Source organism: Crocuta crocuta, unplaced genomic scaffold (genome assembly GCF_008692635.1).
Source record: "Crocuta crocuta isolate KB4526 unplaced genomic scaffold, BGI_CrCroc_1.0 scaffold218, whole genome shotgun sequence".
Lineage (NCBI taxonomy): Eukaryota > Metazoa > Chordata > Mammalia > Carnivora > Hyaenidae > Crocuta > Crocuta crocuta.
In genome coordinates, this window is record NW_027533170.1 from 8,798,497 (window position 1) to 8,820,029 (window position 21,533).

The following is a 21,533-nucleotide window of genomic DNA, read 5'->3' on the forward strand; positions in this document are numbered from 1 at the left end:
GATGACCTGATAGTTGTTTTTATTTTTGAAAGAGCACCATGTGAGTGGGGGAGGGGCAGAGAGAGGGGGGACAGAGGATCCAAAGCAGGATGCGCGCTGTGGGGCTTGAACTCCTGAACTGAATTCTGACTCCTGAGCCAAAGTCAGATGGTCAACCATCTGAGCCACCCAGGCATCCTGGTGTGTTTGTCATTCTTGGCAGGAATGGGGATGACTTATGGGAACGCTTTAANAAAAAAAAAAAAAAAGAATCTCTACACCCAATGTGGGACGTGAACTCACGATCCTGAGATCAAGTCACACGCTCTTCCAACCAAGCCAGCCAGGCACCCCAATTTCTGGGAACTACTTAAAAGGTACTTGGGGAGCCCCCTTTCCAGTGGCCGAGAAGTCTAATTTGCTCATAGCAAATACATCTGTTAGTAAGACTCTAGTTTCAGTTCACAAATCATCCTCAAAGTCCTCACCAGTTTTAAAGAGGTCACATAGTCGCACAGGCGGGGGCGCCTGAATGCCTGTGGCCAAGGGCCCACCCTTTGCCAGAGGACTGGTGTCCCGTGGCTGTTGGGAGGTCTTTATGCAGGGCCTCTGGAACCCAGACGTAGGAGCGTGTGTGGGCCAGGGAAGCCCGGGAGCATCACGGGGCCTGCTGGGGCACCCTTCCCTTGGGGTCTGGGCCCTAAGGGTGCCCTGCTCAGCCAGTGCCATCCCTGCTGGCCTAGGGTCTCTATTAAGGGGGACCAGGGGCTCCGTGTCCACACGTGGGCTGTTGCCAGGCTGCAGAAGGAATCGTTCCCACTTGGAAGATGTGGTCCTGACGTGGGCAGGGTGTGCAGGATCCCCCCGACCAACAGATAGCTCCCCGGTGTCCCAGTGACTGCTTTCGTCTTGGGCCTTCCCCATCGGGCCACTGCGGTCCTGCAATGGAAACGAGAGAAGATGGTCAGGTCCTCTGTTCAGAACCAGTGCCAGGGGTGCAGCAGGACCCAGGGATGGGGGAGAGAGTCCCCATGCCTCCACTGCTGCTTCCTCCTCTGCCTCAGGTTCTCCCCCTCTTCACTCTTCTGCCTACTCACTAGTTCTCGGGATGGCAGGCCAGGGACCGGTTTCATTCTGTGGTTTGGCAAAGCAGGGCGAATAAATGCCTTCATCTCAAATCCTCTGCCAGAGTCCGTGACCGGGCTTTCCAGAAAAGCATATTTCCATGGGACTTTAGATCAGGTGAGAGGGGGCCTGAGAGGAGGGGTGAGCAGGAAGGGCCGTGAGAGCATCAAGAAAGGGACAAGGAGCTGTTGTGTCTGCTCACTGCCAGGTGGATGGGAAGGCCTCCAGAGCCTGGGGAAGGTTTGAAGCCGGGGGAGTGGCTGCAAGGAGGACCCCAGGATGTGAGCACAGCTTGGGGCCTGGCCTGTCCCTTCTCCCTCAGGAGCCAAGGATGCACCGGAATCTGAGAGCAGGGACAGGCAGGAGGACCCTGCATCACTACCCCAGGGCCGTGTGGAAGGGGCTTGTGGCCGGTTGTTACATCTGGGAAGACCTCTGCCCCTGACTCGCTGGGCTACGCTATCATGCAGACTTAGCTCCTCACCTGCCAAACCAACCACGCCTGTGTGAGCATCCCACGTGACCGTGGCCTATGTTGCGGGTTGGCAGTGACCCAGCATAGATCCTCTGCCTTAGTGTCGGTGGCTCCGGTGACAGAAGAAAGCAAAGTCTTTGTTCTGTGGCCTTCGGAGTGCAGGGGAGTTGGCTACACGTGAAGCACCAAGAACAAGCAGAAGAGTAGGGAGGATGCGGGGCTGCGTACGAGGAACCTGAGCTTACCTCGTACCATGGACACACGGGCAACGACCACACATCTCCTAACTGAACATGATGCAAAGCATGGCAGGACAGACTTCCCACAGCATGGTGTAGCAAAGTCACTTTGAGAAGGGTAGGAGGGGCAGAGGGGCATGCGGTCAAGGACCAAACCCCTGGAGCAACTGGCCACAAACAGGCGGGGTCGGACCCCACACCAGATACCCCTGGCCGTGGGGACCTGCGCCCGGGAAGACCAGTCCCTGTAGAACAGATATCTGGCTTTGTGAGTCTGGGGCTTCCCACTAAGAGAGCTGGAGGGTGACAGGAAACAAAGTCCCTGTCTGTAGAGCCAACACGCTAAATAACCGGGCCCAACACAGCACTGAAACCGCAGTCTGGAAAGCACCTGGGTGTGTCTGTGCAGGTATTAGTCACCTAAGCTTAGGAGGGATGGTGGCGGGGCAGGGACCTGCAGGAGCTCCGCTGGAACGGAAGTGCGGGTGGGCACCACTTCACCTGCCCTCCCCCAGCTGGGATGCGCCTGGGAGCAGGGTCTGTCTCCACACGCTGCTGGCTGCTTGTGCTCGGCTCCAGCCATTCCCGGTAGTCTTGGCTTTGGGCAAACATGTAAAGAGTTCATACCTATTCTCTCTACACTATTCCAAAAACTAGAAGAGGAAGGAAACTCTAAATTCATTATATGAGCACTGTATCAGCATTACTGATACCAAAACCAGGCAAAGGCACTGCAAGAAAAAATCAAGGACCAAAATCCCTGATGAACACAGATGCAAAAATTATCAACAAAATCACACCAAATTCCGCAATACGTTAAAAGGATCACCATTCACGAAGATCAAGTAGGTCTTGTTTCAGGTGCGCCTGGGTGGTTCAGTGTTCACAGGACAGTTAAGGTGACGCCTCGCCTCAACAAGAGAAGGATGATAACCAAACGGTCATCCTAATAGATGCAGAAGAAGCATCCGACAAAGTACATCTGTTTATGATAAAAAATCTTAACGGGTGTAGAGAAAACAGACTTCAACATAATAAAGGCCACATCTGTCAAGCCCACAGTTAAAACCCCACACTAAATGGTGCAGAAGTGAAAGCTTTTTCTCTAACATTTCAGGAACAAGATAGGGATGTCCGTGTTCACCACTTTCATTCAGCAGAGTACCGGAATTCCTACCATAGCAACCAGACAAGAAAAGGAAATAAAAGGCATCCGAATGGGTAGCGAAGTAAAACTGTCCCTGTCTGCAGACAACATGATGCTCCATAGAGAACCCTCTAAAGACTCCTTCTAGGAACTACCAGAATAAGTGAATTCAGGGAAGTTGCAGAAATCTGCTGTGTTTCTATACACTAATAACAACAGAAATAAATTAAGAAAACAACCCCATTTGTGATTGCATCAAAAAGAATGAAATACCTAGGAATAAATTTAACCTAGGAGATGAAAAGACCTGTATTCTGAAAACTGTAAGACACTGGTGAAAGCAACTGAAGATGACAAACAAATGGAAAGATAAAGTATGCTCTGGGAATGGAAGGATTAACACTCTTCCATACTACCCTATGCATGCAATCTATGAAATTCAAACCAATACACATGAAAATACCAATACCATTTTTCACAGACTTAGAATAATCCTTAAATGTGTATGGAATCCAAAAGACCCCGAAAAGCAAAAGCAAACTTGGGAAAGAAAAAGCTGGAGGAATAACAATCACAGATTTCAAGATATACTACAAAGGTATAGTAATCAAAATGGTATAGTATTGGCATAAAAAAAACGGACACATAGATCAATGGAACAGAATAGAAAATCCAGAAATAAACCCATGATTATATGGTCAGTTAATCAAGGACAAAGAAGGCAAGAATATACAGTGTGGAAAAGACAGTCACTTCAATGAAGGGTGGTGGGAAAACTGGACCATTTTCTTACACTATATAAGAAAAAATAAACTCAAAATGGATTAAAGACCTAGGTGCACCTGGGTGGCTCAGGCCGTTAGGTGTCCAACTCTTAATTTTGGCTGAGGTCATGATCTCACGGTTCATGAGTTTGTGCACCACATCGGGCTCTGTGCTGACAGCATGGGGCTGCTTGGGATTCTCTCTCTCCTCCTCTGCCTCTCCCCTACTCACATGCGCATGTACAAGCTCTCTCGAAATTAATAAACTTAAAAAAAACTTTCAAAAAACAAAAAGGATTAAAGACCTAAATGTGAGATGTGAAACCAGGAAACTCCTAAAAGACAACACAGGCAATAAGCTCTTGGACATCTGCCTTAGTAACATATTTATGGCTATCACTCCTCAGGCAAGGGAAACAAAAGCAAAAATAAAATACTGGAAGTACATAAAATAATAAAATAAAAAATAAAATACTGGGAGCGCACTTTTGCATAGTGAAGAAAGCCATTAACAAAACAAAAAGGCAATGTACTGAATGGAAGAAGATATTTGCAAATAACATCTGGAAAGGGGTTAATATCCTTAATATATAAAGAACTTATATTACCACTCAAAACCAAAGAGTCAAATAATCCAAATAAAAAATGTACAGAGGCCCAAACAGACACTTTCCCAAAGAAGACATAGAGATGGCCAATAGACACATGAAAAGATGCCCAACATTGCTAATTATCAGGGAAATGCAAATCGAAACCACAATGAAATATTATCTCATACCTGTCAGAATGAGTAGTATCAAAAATACAAGAAATAACAAGTATTGGGGAGGATGTGGAGCAAATGGAACCCTAGTGCACTGTTGGTGGGAATGTAAACTGGTGCAACCACAGTGGAAAGCTGTATGGAATTTGCTAAAATAATTAAAAATAGACATACCATATGATCCAGTAATTTCACTACTGGGTATTTCCCCCAAAAAAGCAAAGTACTAATTCAAACAGATATATGCACCTGTGTTTACTGTAGCATTATTTATAAGAGCCAAGATATGGAAATAGCCCATGTCCATTGATAGATGGATAGATAAATAAGATGTGGTATATATCTATATAATGGAATATTACTCAGCCATAAAAAAGAATAAATACAGAAAATTGGTGGTTGCCCAAGGGGAAGAGGATGAGGAGATGGGCAAAATAGGGTAAGGGGATTGGGAGGTACAAACTTCCAGTGATAAGTAAGTCACAGAGACGAAAAACATAGCACAGGAAATAAAGTCAATTCGACTAACAATGTTGTAGGGTGAGAATGACCATATTTATCATGGTGAGCCCTGATTCATGTGCTGAGCCGCTGAGTCACTACGTTGAACACTAATATAACTGTATGTCAACTATACTTGAGTAATAAAAATAAAAGGAACAAGAGCAGATCCTAGGGGAAGACAGTGCCTTGGTACAAAAAAGTACACTTAGGTAAGTGAAGGGGAGGATGGGAACGGTTCCTTAGAAATCCAGGGCAGGTCCCATGATGGACAGTCTGATAAAGACCCCCCACTCCATGCAGAAGGAAGAGAAAAGCCCTGGTGGTTAACCTTGGTTGATCAAGCTGCCCTTTTGACTAGGAGCTCACATCCCTGAGAGACTCACTACGGCAGGGAGATGGTGGAGAGCAGAGAAAGGAGTTGGCTTAGGTCAGAGCAGACAAAACACTTGGGTGTTAAAAATTCTGTGTGTGTTTGGGGTGCCTGCGTAGCTCAGGGGTAAGCATCCGACTTTGGTCCAGGTCATGATTTCATGGTTTGTGGGTTCAACCGTGTGTCAGGCTCTGTGTGGACAGCTCAGAGCCTGCTTCGGATTGTCTCCTTCTCTCTCAAAAAATGAATAAACATTAAAAAAAAAATCTGTATGTGTTCACTGGTTACTAGGACTAGAAGGGAAACACTATCCTCATTCACTGACCTTCTGAGGCTCCAAGGGAACCTCGCAGTCACTCGGGTTCCAGACGTCAGGGTTGTGTGGAGGGTAGACTGTGCTCTGGCTCCGTTTCCTGGTGGAGAGAAAGTGCTGTCACCTCACAGGGTCCTGATCCTGACCTGGTGGTCACCGGGTGGCCTCTTTCTAGCAGCTACAAGCTATGGAGCAGAGAAATGGACTGCCTTGGGTTTTGTCGGGCAGCCCGTTATTGGCAGTGGGGCGGAAGCAGAGAAGCCACCTGGGAAGCTGTCTGGGAGGACAAGGTCCCTACCTGTGTCTTATTGTGAACTGGAACCCGCCTTCCAGTACAGCACCCGCCCCGTGGGAGCCACCCTGGATCTAGACAAGGCACCGTCTCAGATGACTTGCAGAAATGCAGAGCAGGCCTCCAGGGGAAGGCACCTGTAAGAGGTCAGGTCTTTCCTGCTGTAGGTTACAAGCCCTCAGGCCTGTAAACCATGCTGGCCACACTTCACTGTCACCTCTTCCTGGAGGTTAGTGCAGTCACAAGTGAGCACCATCAAAGGTGCTCACACGGGCACCCTGCACCTCTCACCTCTGCCCGGCAGCATCTGGCACCTGGTGAGGCTGAGGAGGGCCTGGTGGAACTACCTGCCAGCCAGTGCCACGTAGGCTTCTCCCACGCCGCTGGCTGCCAGGGGCCGCGCCTTGCGCCCCCATCTGTGAGTCTGTGGCATGGGGCCATGGCTGGGTTAGTGACTAGCTTGGCACCTTTTTCTAGGCAGGCCTGTGTTGAAGGGAGGGTCCGGCTTCTCTGTCCTGGACAAGGGCTGTCTCTTGAAACACATTCCTCCTCCTTCCATCCCCAGTTCTCCGGAGTCTCCTTCCAGATACTTCAGCCAGCGGTTCTCTGAGGACTGAGGTTTTTCCTACAGGATTGGGAAGTAACTTTATTCTCAGGACCCACATCCCCCTTGTCACCAAAAGGCATTTTGCTGGAAGGTAATGGGGAGATGGGTGTCCTGAGGCACCACTGGGGACCGTGCACACTGGCACAGGCCATGGGAAAGATACAGGGCACAGCTCATCAAGGAACTTTACAAATGCCCACACTCCCTGACCTAGGGGTTCCAAATGAAGACAGAGACACAAAAATGCTCATCAAAGTGATATAAATGACGGCAAGTTCGTTGCGTAGCAAAAATCTGTAAGTAATCTACATGCCCGGTCATCATGGAATAAACCCTTGTTACACCCGCTATATTCTGTGGATACCCGACACCACCGAACACTCCACAGCAACACGAGAGCGATGGAAGGGAAGATCCAGGGTGCACACTAGCATCTCTTGAACTAACGACGATGTAAAATTCAGTCCCTAAGTGCCCAGAACTGGAAGTACAGAACCACGTACGTGAGAGCTGCTGGCTTAAGGCGGGGTACTTAGGAGCAGTGCTCTCGTTTATAATAAAAATAGGAAGAGTGTGTGAGCAGATGGACATTGCCAACGCCGATTCTGTGGGTGGAGGCGGACTCTGTCTTTGGGTGGGGAGGGGGCCTCTGGCAGCTGTCCCCACCCCCGACCCCGGCAGGATGCAGTGTTCCTTGGAGGCACCAATGGTGTCACCTCCTCAGTCACTCAAGTCTTACCCACACTGCCCCGCCAACACCGTCTGAGCACCTACTTTCCTAGGCACTGGGACAGAGGGTTGTGTGTGAGCCCTGCCGGGAGGCCCGGTCTGGAGACAGGGGACACGAAAGCCAGGCACCGTACAACAGCCCCTTTTCCCTGTCCGAGGTGTGCCCGGAGCGCTGCGGGGCAAGGGGAGAAGCCGTCCCAGCCAAAGACAAGGCCCCTCTCGGAGTACTGTGATTGCTAGTACATATGGCTGTGTCCACCCTTACAAAAGGGACACGTTGGCTCCTTTTTGCATCCCTAGTAGCTGTAAGCCAAGTGCCCGGTACTGAAAGCGCTGCTGAACAAAAGACTGACAGATAAATAAATGGAACCCCCCGTGACAGAGACAAGCACTGGCTTACCTGCGGACTCGCGTGCTCGCCCCACTGAGACCCTGTGTCTTCCTCTCCGTCAACACTTACAGGTTCTTCCGGAGACCTTAGTGAAAGATTGTACATGTGTCCTTAGAAAAATGACCAGGAAGATGAAGGGCAAGGAGATGAGAACAGCAGGATGTAAATACTTGACAATGGTCATCAGAGGCTGTTCTAGGGGATCTTAGAGTCTCATTTCTGTAGTTCTGATGTAGGTCAGAAGGCCTGGGCAGAGGGACCGTTTGCTCTTCTGTCAAGCCCTCCATCAACAGGAAAGGTGACACAAGGCAGACTCTTAACCTGGAGAGACCAGAGTTTGCATCCTGGCTTTGCCAAGGACTGGCGGTCACCGGCACAGTGTGACTCTGGGCTCATCATTCTACCTCGCTTTCCTCATCCACAAACGAAGACAACAGTGCACGAGTGACTGCGAAGACAAGTGTGACAATGTGTGTGCACGTGCCTGGCTGAGGGCCTGGAACACGGGCGGTAATGTCAGTTGAACTCCTGTAGCAGAGCCCCTCCCATCAGCAATGGAGACGTCTGCGCTGCACTGGGTTGTACGAGTCTTTCTAGTTACAGCTCATCCCTTACAAGACCCGAGGGCACTGTGTGTGTCCCAGGGATAGGGAAGAGCACAGGCAAGAGGAACAGGGCTCCCACCACTGAAAGAAGAGTGGAGAGCCAGAGCCCCCTTGCTCTCTAATGGGGCTGAAGGGCAGTGCTAACACTTACCGTGCAAGGGCTGGAAGTCAGCGCAAGGCCAGCCTCACCCACGTCACTCAGGGTGGTTACATCACATGATCAAGTGGGCACTCTCTCCGGTGAGCTATGCGGACAAACCCCAGCTCTGCCAAATGTGGGTGTCTGTATTTGAGTCTCTTCATCTGTATGCAGAAGCCAACGATCCTCACAGGGTGATTATGACGAGGAAATGAGATCATGCACATGAAACACCTACCCTGCCACACAGTTGATAATCCTGTGTTCACTCGAGCAGCCGCCTACCAGCCACTGATTCACAGGAGCTCAGCTCCATCAATAAAGGACATCTCTCAATAGTCTGAAGATACCAGTCTGTCTTCTTGTTTCTGACGCTACCACTGACAAGTCAGGCGTCTGATGTTCCTCTGTGGGTGATCTCTCTTCTCTCCAGCTACTCTTCAGCTCTTCCCTTTGTCTTCCGTGTTCTGTAATTTCATTATGTTGTCATCATCTAAGGGTCGTCTATTTTTTTTTTTTACCTTAAAAACTAACTTGAGGCACAACATACACTAAAACTTAAGTGTATAGATGAGCTTTGATAAATCTATCTTTATCTATCTTTGCAAACTATCACCCCAATCAAGATAGAGCAAAAACATTTTTAACTGAGATATAACGGACAAGATATGGAAAATTCTCATCACCCCCAGAAGTTCTCATATGTGTCTTGGCAGGCAATTCTCCTCTCCCCCAGAAAAGTCACACTGATCCATACAGCAGGTAGTCTTTGGTGTCTGGCTTCTCTCACTTAACAGTGCTTTGAGATCTGCCCATGTTGTTTCTGTTGCAGCATGCCACTGCAGGAACCTACCTCAGTGCGCTTATCCATTAACCTTCTCATTTCCACACGTCTAGCCTTTCACCGATGCTGAACTCTCTCAGTTACTGCAGCATCATAGATCTTGAAATTAGGCAGGAGAAGTCCTCCAGCTTTGTTTTTATCAGAATTGTTTTGGCAATTCTAGGTACTTGCATTTCTATATAAATTTTAGGATCAGTTTGCCAATTTTTACCAAAACACCTCCCCAAACCCCACTGGAATTTTGGTTTGGATTAGGTGGTCTCTACCAATCAATTTAGGATGAACCGAGATCGTCACAATATTGAGTTTTCCAATCCACGAATATGAACTTTTCATTAATTTAGATCTTTTAATTTCTCTTAGCAATGTTTACAGTTTTTACTTAACAGACCTGACATATTTTTGTTATATTTATCCCTAAGTATCTAATTTTTTTAAAAAAAATTTTTTTTTTTTTTTTAATGTTTTATTTCTAGGAGAGAGAGAGANAGTATCTAATTTTTGATGCTGTTCTAAATGGTATTTGATTTAAAAAATCATTTTCCAATTGTTCATAGCATTTATATAGAAACAATTTAATTTGTATGTTAACTTTGTATCCTTGTGATCCTGCGAAAATATTAGCTCTAGTAGCATTTGCATAATTTCATTAGGATTTCCTACATCCACAATCATGGTGTTTGCAAATAAAATAATGACTCGTTCCAGTTTGAGACTTATTGTTTTCAAAATCTAAGAATATAAGCCTTTATTCTGGAAAACACTGTAGTCTTTTTTCTTCAAATATTGCCTTTACCCTTTGTTTTCTCTTGCTGGACTCTTCCCTTAGCTTCCATGTTTCTCAACTCACATTTTCCATCTTTTTATCTTTCTTTGTTGCCTTGTGAATACTTTCTTCAGATTTAGCTTCCATTTCACCAGTTCTCTCTTCAGCTACATTTAATGCTTAAACTGTCCACTGAATTTTTAATTTCAATGATTATATTTTTCATTTCTACTAACTCTTTCTGGATCTTTTTCAAATCTATTTGGTCATTTTTCAAAGTCCTTTGCCTTTTTCTCTGGTAATCTCGAACGTGTGGCTCCAACTCATGACCCTGAGATCAAGAATCACATACACTATACCACCAGCTGAGCCAGCCAGATGCCTTGAAGTCCCTTACTTCCTTTATTATCAACTTTCTCTTTTATTTCATCAACTATATTAAACATTCAGGCCTGGGTTGAAGACATACGGTCATGTCTGCATTTACCTCTGCTTCCTTGGACAATTCAAAAATAAATTCTCCACTTGAGGCTTTTCACACAGTGCATGTAGAAGGCTGAGAAGCCATGTGACAGATTTCTTGTGTTTATAAAATCCTGGTGAGAGATCTCCCCTCTTCGGCCAATGCCAACATCAACATAGGCAGGCTCCCTGCTGCAGAGAGGGTGCATTTCTAGTTCATCTGTTCATTCATGGAGGGTATAGTGTTTTGGGGGCTCGGCTGTTTTTTTTTTTTTTATGTTTATTTTGAAAGAAAAAGAAAGTGCATGCAAGTGGGGGAGAAACAGAGAGAGAGAGAGTGGGAAAGAATCACAAGCAGCTTCTGTGCTGTCAATGCAGAATGTGACATGAGGTTCAATCCCACAAATCATGAGATCACAACCTGAGCCAAAATCAAGAGTCGGATGCTTAACCGACTGAGCCACCCAGGCGCCCAAGGGACTCAGCTTTATGTGGTGGTCTCCTACTGACCCCCCCATGCTGAACAGGCCTGTCTCTTGCACCCCTCCCAGCCATCTATATGAAAGTTCCAGAGCACTAAGCTTCAATTGCCTCAACAGCCCAGGTACTTACTCACTGAATTTTGGCTTTTGCTTCATTTTTGACATCTAATATTTAATTTACTTCCTTATATTATATTTGGCATTTTTAGTTATTTTCAGTTGGAACACTGTTAAGGTAACTAATCGTCATACGCAAATCTAAGAGCTTTCACCATATTATACTTCCACTAACCACTCAAGATGAACACAGGGCAAGATAACTGTGCCCCTTTCAAACAACTGTACCTGAGTGACATCTCTGAAATCTGTCCCTGCAGCAGATTTAATTTTTGGACATGGCGTCTACAGTCAGCACCAGAACCCTCACCGTAAGTCTGAAAAACAAAAAAATATTAAGTTTAAAAAGTGTTGACAGGATGCTGTGAAATAGATCCATTAGTGATGTACCTCAGGGAGGAGAAAGCTATACTTTGTAAGGCCCAAATGCACCATGCAGGAATTCTAATGACTGACCCCTATTTCTGGAGTAATTGATTTACAAACTAACAGTCTTGGGAACTAACAGTTCTGGTCTATCTGTCCTACACATCCAAAACAAACTCAGCCCTGAGCCCCAACAAAACACTTAATAAACATGAATAAGAAACTGAAGAGATTTAATTCAAACCACCAATAAACATACGACATGATACTTCTGTTCGCTGATAATCTAAGGACCATAAAATAAGATGAAATACTTTTTTTTTTTCAGTTAGCTATTTGCTTAACAATATTTACTGAGCATCTATTATGTGCCAGGTCCCTGGAGTAGTTAAGGACAATACAGTACAGAAGTGGACAAAAATCAGTCATCACGGAGCATACATCTAGTGAGAGGAGACAGACAGTAAACACATAAGTCAACTACGTGGCCATCAGATGATGAGAAGTACTGCCAAGGAAAATATGGCAATGAAAGGGGGTGGGGCAGTGTGAGGACAGAGCAGACAATTTTATACAGGGCATTCAGGGAATAGATCACTAAGGTGACATTTGAGCACAAAATAGGAAGCTTTGAGGGCATAAGCGATGTAGAGAGCTGGGGGAAAGCATTCAGCAGGAGCAATGACACAGACATGAGGGCAAAGACCCTGAGCCTGTGAAGGAACAGTAAGGAGGCCACATGGCTAGAGCTGGGTGTCTGGGGGAAAAGGGTAGGAGCGGAGGTCTGAGTGGATTATTCCCTACTACAGGCAAAGTCAGCCTCAATGAGACCTGTTCTGCTGTTGCCATCTTGAAAACGTTGTAAATTTTTTTTTTATTTGAAAATTTTAATAACCTTCTCTTTGGAAGGCAGCTATGCTCACCACTATACCACCAATGCTCAAGAGCCTTATCTTGAACTTGTGGAAGTGGAGTCTGATAGGTCAATGGAGCATGTCCATACGCAGAGGAGATATACACACTGCACAAGTCCATTGTCCCTTGCCACACCACTTGCATGCAGCATGCTCAATGACCCGGGGGCACAGAATTAAAGAGGACGCACAATATGTGGGAGTTCACTGAGACTCCGAGCGTAGACGCTAAGTGTTTGGCATCTACGCCTGAGTATGTGGGGAGCACCCACTGCCTGAGAGCCCGGGCTTTCCACGGGAACAAGAACTTGCTTCAGAGGCAGAAAGAAGCAGGATGTTTTAAAAACACGTGAACAGTCAAGGAACCCTATCATATCTTTTTTTATTCCTGTTACTTGCTTGGAACAGCTGATCACTTGTGGTGAAAATGATGACTCAGAAGGAAAGGGCAAGATGGGGAGACTCTTGCTCCTTTCCCTCTCAGTCCTTCCTTATGCATCAGCGAGCTGATGGGGGAGAGTACGGGGAGAAGGTGTCAGTAAGTAGAGTAAAAAGAGTGGAGTTAATTTTGTGTGGCATGTCCACTGTTCTGGTAAGAATGAAATACACAGGCATGTGTGAGCTCCAAAATGCAAATTGGGCGATTTTGATGATTCTGCATATATACAGTAAATGCTCTTATGTTATTCCACAAATAGACTAAACACTTTTTTTTTTTTTTTTAAGTAGGCTTCATGCCCAGCACAGAGCCGACTCTGGGGCCTGAACTCTTGACCCTGAGATCAAGACCTGAACTAAGATGCAGGGTCAGATGCATGAACCAACTGAGCCATCCAGGTGCCCCTAGGCTTAATGCTCTTTGCATTTTAAACTAGTGCTGCACAGTAGTAATAATAAAAATAATAATTTTAAAATATTAGCTTTACTTTACTTAGGAAGACACTCAAGAGTAAATAAGAAACATTATGAAAAGTCAAGAGTGACCAGGAAAGAAAGGAAAAGTTTAATACTTTAGTACTTTTAATAGCTTTTTTTCTGCTTTTGAACAAGGGGCCTTGCAATTTTCTTTTGTACCGGGCACACTTGCCCTGTCTGCAGGACCGTGGATTTTGCTCTAACCTGGAAGGCAGGGGTGAGTGACCTCGCCCAACACGTGGTTTAGCAGGACCTTCGGCTGTGGTGCCGAGGGCAGACTGTATGGCAGACACAGGTGGGCTGGGAGGAGGCTGCTGCAGACACTGATGGGGCTCAGACCACTGCAGTAACAAGGGGTCATTCTGGGTACATCCCAAAAGTAAAGCTGACAAAATCTATTGACGGACTGGGTGAAGAGTGCTTCAGGGAAAAGAAAAAAAAAAAAAAAAAAAGAATTGGGGAGGACTTCCAGGTTTTTAGCCCCAACAACTAACAAGGGACTTGGCATGTAAGAGACGGGGACTGTGGGAGAGCAGGTGGGTGGGGTAAGGAGGCCTTCTGTTTGGAAAGGTGGGTTCAGGACACCCAGTAGAGAGCTGAATGGACGGTTCGGGGACAGGCCTGGGGTCTGAGACAGACATTCCAGAACTGTCAGGTGATCTCATCTCAGACCACTGAGGGAGTGTCACTAGAGGAGAGGCCAAGAAACCAAGCACCAGAGCATTCTCACATTTACAAGTTGGGGAGATGGTAAAAAACTGGCAAAGAGGACAGAAAGCAGGAGAGCCAGGAGTGGGGTGACTGGAAGTCCAGGTGAAGACAATGTTTCAGTGACAAATTGTGACAGACACTAACAGGTCAAATCACTGGGGGAGAACTCATGACTCTTTTTAGCAAATGGAGATTCCTGGGGAATCAAAGCACAGCTGGGGCAAGTTCAAGCAAGAATGGGAGAGGAACAGCAGGACGGAAGGGCGAAGCTTCAGAAGATGTTTAGTGGCAGCGTGTACACTCATCAGCATGGCAGGGACACTGGCTGAGCCCTGACATGCATTCTCCTCTCATCTGGCCAGACTGGGCTACACTTTCTAGTCTTCCTTGCAGTCAGGTGTGGCCCTGAGACTAGGTTCTTTCTAGTGGGATGTTAGCCACTTCCAGGCCTGGCCCCTCAAAGCCTCCTGTTTAGCTCCTTCGTGCTCTTGGCCTTCAGTGGCTCCAGGCAGCAGGAGACAGGCCTCAGGGAGTGACAGAACCTCAAGATGTAAGGAGCCCGGGTCCCCGAATAACCTCACCAAGGACAGCTGCCCTGCCGATCTCAGTTCCTCCCAGGACGGTTATAAGAACAAAAGAAACAACTTCTTCTTCTTCTTTTTTAAAAAGTTCATTTATTTATTTATTTTCAGTAATCTCTACACCCAGCATGGGGCTCAAACTCATGACCCTGAGATCACAAGTTGCATGCTCTTTTGACTAAGCCAGCCAGCCGCCCCATTGAGAGAAACAACTTTTTTTTTTAAACATTGTTTATTTATTTTTGACAGAGAGAGAGAGAGAGACAGTGTGAACAGGGAAGGGGCAGAGAGAGAGGGAGATACAGAATCTGAAGACAGACTCCAGGCTCTGAGCTGGCAGTCAGCACAGAGCCTGATGTGGGGCTTGAAGCCACGAACCGTGAGATCATGACCTGAGCTCAAGTCGGATGGTTAACTGACTGAGCCACCCAGGCGCCCTGAGAGAAACAACTTCTACTGTGTTAAGCTACCACAATTTTGTTATCTATTTGTCACTGTGGCCTAGTCTAACACAAGCCACACACCATTGCACATGCATGCACTTGGGAGGAAGGTGGAGCCTCTTCAAGGAGAATTTAGAAATATGTGCTCACATTAAAAACAAGCAGCAGTCACCAGCTTATGAACCAGCCCCTTGCCTTCTGAGACCCAATCTTGGGGTGGGCCTCAGCAGCTGTATTGCTGACCAGTGACCTGATGGGTTGGCCCCACTTCTATCATGCCAGCCAGCTGGACCCAAAAGGGACATCTGGGTCAAATGGGCCAATCAGATCACTTCTCCCCACTTATTAACTGGGACTCAGCTATTCTAGTTGGCTTGAAGTGAGAGTCGATGGTCTGTGGGTAGACTGTGTTACTGTGAACTATCTGGGGAAGGAGGATGTGGGGAGAAGCTGGGTGTGGGGAGCAGAAGGGGAGGAAAAGATGCCGGCATTGTCGGCAGTTTTTCAATTCTTGGTGCTGGTTCTTCAAGGGGTCAGGGAAGAACCCTGTCCCCTGCATTCCCCAGGATACCCCATTACTTTGCCAGGACATTTTTTTTCCTTCTATATTGCTGAGGCCATTCTGAAGTGTTTTTTAATTCTATTATTTGTAACTAAAAGAGCCTTGGTCAAAAGATAACCTTTGAAACTAAAATTTAAACTTCTATGAATTTGTCCTAAGGAAGTAATTGGTCTAGTGAAGGAAGAGGTTCTTTGTAAGAAGTTCCACTGAAACATCGCTGTTAACAATGAAAATGAAGATTAACCTAAATGCCAATCAATGTGGGATTGGTCACTTATCAATTCAACAAATATTTATCCAGTGAGCACTTATTCCGTGCCAGGTACTGTGCTATGTGCAGAGGGTGTATCAGTAAATAAAACAGGCAAAGCTTCTGCTCTCAGGGAACTTCCATGAGATAAGCAATACTCACATAAAGACACTCAGAATATCTGATCAGGATAGTGAGAAGAGCTAGACGAAGTCCCAACAATGAGCACAAAGGCTCTAAGAGTGCAGCACATCTGAATTGTTTCAAGGTCATAAAGGAAGGCCCTTATGGCTGAAGGAGGAGAATAAGGAGCTGAGGGTGGAGAGGTGGCATCAAGGGTCAGAGAAGGTATACAAGGGGCTCAATGAGGCAAAAGATGCCGGATGGTGTGTGGTATTAAAGAGATGAGGTGGATGGGTGCCTGGGTGGCTCACTTGGTTAAGCATCCAACTCTTTTTTTTTAAATGTTTTTTATTTATTTCTGAGAGAGAGACAGCATGAACAGGGGAGGGTCAGGGAGAGAGGGAGACACAGAATCTGAAACAGGCTCCAGGCTCTGAGCTGTCAGCACAAAGCTGGACCCGGGGCTCGAACCCACAAACTGTGAGATCATGACCTGAGCCGAAGCTGGATGCTTAACCGACTGAGCCACCCAGGCGCCCCAAGCATCCAACTCTTGATTTCTGCTCAGCTCATGATTTCATGGTTGTCGGGCTCTGCACTGACAGTATGAAGCCTGCTTGGGATTCTCTCTCTCTGCCCTTCCCTTGCTAGTGGCTCATGCTCTTGCTCTCTCTATGTGTGCTCTCTCCCTCAAAAATAAACATTAAAAAAAGCAGAAAGGGATGCGGTCAAGCAACTGGTATCCACTTGAAGAGATCTGCAATGGCCTAAATAAGAGCTTTTACCCTGAGTTCCCCCCTGCCTCCTCCTGTCTCCTGATGGCCTCCCCTTCCTGATCCCACAGGCGCCCACACCCCGCACGTACCACACGTACCCGACCGGTTGCCTATGACTGCCTGATCATTTCACAGGCCCCTGCATTTTCCCTGCATTGTGCTCAATCTAGTTTCAAATGACCAGTGCGTGTGCATCCGTTTCTCTTCCTCTCCCACATGAGTAGATCTGTGAGGACAAGAACGACAAAGCTTTTTTTTTTTTTTTAACCTTCCCTTGTCTCTCCTGTGCCTTCACACAGAAAGTACTCAATGAATACTTGCTGACTGAATAAACAAATGAAGGTTAACTTTCCCTGCACTGCTCCATCCATTTCACTTCCTGAAGGAACAGGAACTTCGGGAGCAGAAGTTCTGCACTAGTGAACTCGGTCCCAATACTGGGATGCTGGGACTCCACGCTACTGCAGGGCTGGGGCCCCTGCTCTCTCGCATGGGTATTAGCTACCCTGTTTCTCAGGACTCACCCGCAAAAATGACTGCTTCTCTCCACAAGCTTTGCATGTCCACTTGAGACTCTTCTTCTCCTACAATGAAATTTCAGAAATGTGGCTTAGATAATTATTTAAAACAGGTGGAACTGAATCAAAAATAATGATCTGAAAAGATGAGTGGAAAAGAATAAAAGTGTAAGAACAGACCAACATATATGTATAAAAAGCCAGCACATTATAAAGGTGGCATTTTAGGAGTGAGGAAAAAACAGACTATTTAGTAAATGGTGCTAGGAAAACTGGCCATCCATATGAAACAGTCTAGTTAGATCTCTACTACCTGTGGTTCTCAAAAATAATTCCACAACACTTAATTTCAATTCCTGATAAATCTAACTAGATGGGTTCTCTCTTAACAGGATAAAATACCTTACATTTAGCGCTAAAACTATAGAATCACTACCAGCTCTCCCATGAAAATCAAGAACAAGCCAAGAATCCCTACTACTATTTACCATTGTTATTTTCTACAAACAATTGGAAAAGAAAAAGTAGTAAGAGGTAATGAAAATTGGAGAGGAAAATATTATCGTTATTTATAGATATGATTTCCTTTTTTACCTGAAAACTCAAGAAAATCAAATGAAAAACCACCAAAAACAACCTAATATGGTGAGGAGAAGTACAAAGTTAATACAGCTTGAAAAGTTAATAGAGTCTTTATATAAGCATTTATCTAGTTAGAAAAGGTAACAGAAGAGTCCATTTATAACAGCAACAAAGAAAATGTTATCAAAAGGCACCAAAGTTGTTTGAAAAAATGGAATGGCGTAGATGTTTTGCTTAACAACAAAAACATGCCTGGGTTGATTCATAAAAATTAATGTAAGTCTGATCCTGATACAAAAACCACTGGGTTTTTTGGTCAAATACCCAATAGGATTCTAAGGAGGTCAAGCAGCATCTCCTACACATTTATGTGGGTATGTCCTACAATTCATTTAATTCTCCAGGACCGATCCTCAAACACCATAAAAATGTTTTCTATGGGTACATCTGCAAGTAAGAAATGGACTTTAAAAAAAAATGTCTGGAAGCATACACCGCAACTGGCTAGCTCTGGGGGTCCGGAGACAGTATGGTTAACAGATATGGTTATCAGTATGGTTAACAGGATCTTTGCAATCAGATAGCCCTGCATCTGTCATTTATTAGACCATTTGGGTTCTCTGGATTGCTGTATTCTCATCTCTGTAAAATAATGATAAGACATCTAATCTAGAGGCTGTTTAAATTAAAAGGGATGTGTGAAATGGTCATACCTGCAATTAAATTGTTAACTCTTTTCCCCCTTTAGTTTCAAATCACTTTTCATAGTTGAAAATGACCATGAGTGTGTACTACAGTATATATGTTTAATAATTTAAAAATGGAAATGATTTCTATTTAATCTCAATTCCTAAAACATAGTCCAAAAAATGAAGTAAAAACAATTTCTGAGTCCCCGAATAGCCCCTACAGTCTCAGCGAGATTACAGGTGCATACTCAGCATCGGGTTTTTAAACATACATTTTGAAGAAGTTTGATGTTACCCTCTTTCAGATCACAGTAGATTAGCAGATAACTAAGGGGTAAGAGAGGACTATCAGAAGCAGATAGGCTTGTTTGACAGCAGTGTTAGGTGACATCAAGCAGGAAGAGGAAATACTATCCAGGAAAAAAGAGGTTAAGTGACATCCCCTAAATTGCAACTTGAAAGCTTGGGAAGCAGTACATTTTAGAAATATCGATTATCCTGTTTAAAATATTCATACGAAGGTTGTTTACACTCTGGGAAACGGGTCGGGAATGCGGATGGTGACATCGATAGGGCCAAGCAGTGAAAGCAGGGGATGCCCGTTCCTGTCTCAGTTTTAAAATCGGTCATCTCCCTAGTATTTAAATTAAGAAAGAGGCACTTTGGGAGCTAAGCTCTACAAAAAAGAGGCTATGCTCAACCTCGCTTTCCCAACTATCAGCAAGAAGTCACGAGGCCGCTCCGCAGAAACCATCGCCCTTGGCCCCTACGAATCTTTTACAACAGCCATGCCGAAAACTAACAAAAAAAGCCCACAAACACGTTATGAAGAGATGTCAAAACCCAGTTCTCAAAGCCAGTCATCGTCACGTGTCCGGGCCTCGGGGAGACCCAAGCAACAGCGGGAGACGGCGCCCGCGCCGGAGAGCACGCCACGGGAAGCAAGCCGGGCACCTTGCGGCCTCGCCAAGTCCCGCACGCCTTCCCCGCGCCCGGAGGAGGGGGATGCCGGTGCCCACCCCACCTGGTGCGCCTGGAAGAGGCGGCAACTGCAGCATCGCAGCACGCGAAACCGCTGAGGCGCCGCCATTGCAGCCGCTTTCGCCACTGCGCATGCGTCCGGCTCCCTTGATTGCCTTAACTACGCTCCCCCTACATGTTCAGGGTCCTCTAGACATCCCCCCCGCCACGGCGCCGCCTCGCGTACGCATGCGCATGCGCCGGCGCTTCGATCGGCCCCAGCTCCGCCCCCACCACGCCTTCGGGCCTCTCTAGCCCGCGGATCGTCTCGGCGGTCGGCCGGGATGCACGTGACTGCAAGGGCTCAGGCCACTACTGCTCAGTGGGGTGGGGAGTTGTTTGGGATTTGCGTCCACCTGGCCACCGACGTGCTATCTCAACCGGACCGGCTCCTGTCTTCCTGAGTCCGCATCTCTGTTTGGCCGCGCTGGGAAGATTGAAGTTGCAACGGCAAGGCCTCCAGCCGCTGCTCCGGGTCTGGCCTTTGCCCTCACCATTACCTCTGCTGCTGCTAGTCTCAGACTGGGAGTGGGAGGGCGCCTCTCCGCTCCCACCCACCTCTTGGGGCTAGTGGTTGAGGTTTGCAGGACTTCTGGGCAGAGGAGGCCAGGTCATCTTTGAGACTGAGCCCAGAGGGCCGAGAAAGCAGGCAGTTCACCAGCCCCATGCTTACCGGAGAGGGAGAGAGACGAGAGGCCGCCGTAAACGAAACCAGCCCCTCCTGCAGTCCCCAAGAAAGAAAGCCCCACTGAGATCCATTTTGGAAGGTGGGGTAGCAGGGCCCAGTAACACACCCCTTCTGTCCCAACCGCACAGGGACCAAACGCCAGTCCGTCAAGATGTTCCACGTGCCGATAACAAGCCATCTTACTAAAATTAAAACACCCTATCTTGACAAGGATGTGGTGAGAGGAACAGGATTCTGGTAGAAGGGTAAAATTAAAAAACTGTTAGGAAAACCATCTGGCAGTTACCTCTGCACTAAGAAAACAACTGACTCACCCAGATTTATTATTTATGCATTAGTGTTCAGAAAAAAATGGAAATAACGTGCTAAAGAACGGTTGCCTACGGTAACTCAGCAAGGACCGTCATGCTGGTCCATTACCGAGAGTCTGAGTTTGCCATGAAAATGCTGGCAATGTGTATCGATGGGAGGCAAAGAAGTTACAAGAGTACATAACTTCGGCTCGGTAACACCAGGCATTATTTATTTCCAGGGGTGGGGGCTTACGGTTGTGTATGATTTAAAATTGTTTAAAAATTTTAGGTTTTCCAAGTTTTGCACAAAACCACGTCAGAAAAAAACCACCAAATTTGTTTACAAATACTGTTTGAGAGGCTGAATTTACAAATGGATTGTGACCAGACCACATACGACCACTTCTATAGCAGCAACCCCCCAACCTCCAAAACCAATCTACGACCTCTAAAGCATACACAACTTGGTCAATGACTACCAATTTCCCTATATTTTGCGTTTTGCCTCTCATCTCTGGAAGAACCTGAGGCCAATCATGCTCCTCACAGCAACACAAAAGACTTCCTTCTAGTTAGCCAGCTTCCCTTCCCTGCCCACAGCCTCTCATCAGAGCACAGCTGAAGCCTTTCCTTGTTTTCACTTATAAGGCTTTCCCACTCCTCTACCTTTGAGTCTCTGTCGGGTGATGATGGCTGACTCCTTTTCTGTTGCAAGCTCTGGGTAAATAGTCCTATTCTCATTTGTGTGGTCTTTATTCCCGTGTGTCTGAGTTTCTGTGGCTGAGAGCAGAAGGCATCTGAAAAGAATGTTTTATGCTTGATGAAAACAGCAGAGTAAAAATTTCACATAAGGTACAGGCTCACCTTTGAAAAAGAAAAAAATAAACACAGGGGCCCTTGGGTGGCTCAGTCGGTTGAACGTCTGACTCTTGATTTTGGCTCAGGTAGTTCCTGAGATGGGGCCTCGCGTGAGCTTCAAGCTGTCTGCT

General features: G+C 46.4%; 1 protein-coding gene across 1 annotated transcript; it reads right to left on the bottom strand.

The window, feature by feature from the left end:
- Positions 1-2: 2 nt before the first annotated feature.
- On the bottom strand, positions 3-19,712 carry MRNIP (MRN complex interacting protein). Its single transcript, XM_077746352.1, has 7 exons — positions 19,568-19,712; positions 17,279-17,338; positions 11,342-11,430; positions 7,708-7,783; positions 6,439-6,596; positions 5,692-5,779; positions 3-918 (listed from the first exon to the last, which is right to left on the bottom strand). Exons 1-7 carry the CDS (start codon positions 19,631-19,633, stop codon positions 442-444), a joined length of 1,014 nt encoding a protein of 337 aa, XP_077602478.1. The 5' UTR covers positions 19,634-19,712; the 3' UTR covers positions 3-441.
- Between the last annotated feature and the right edge of the window lie 1,821 nt (positions 19,713-21,533).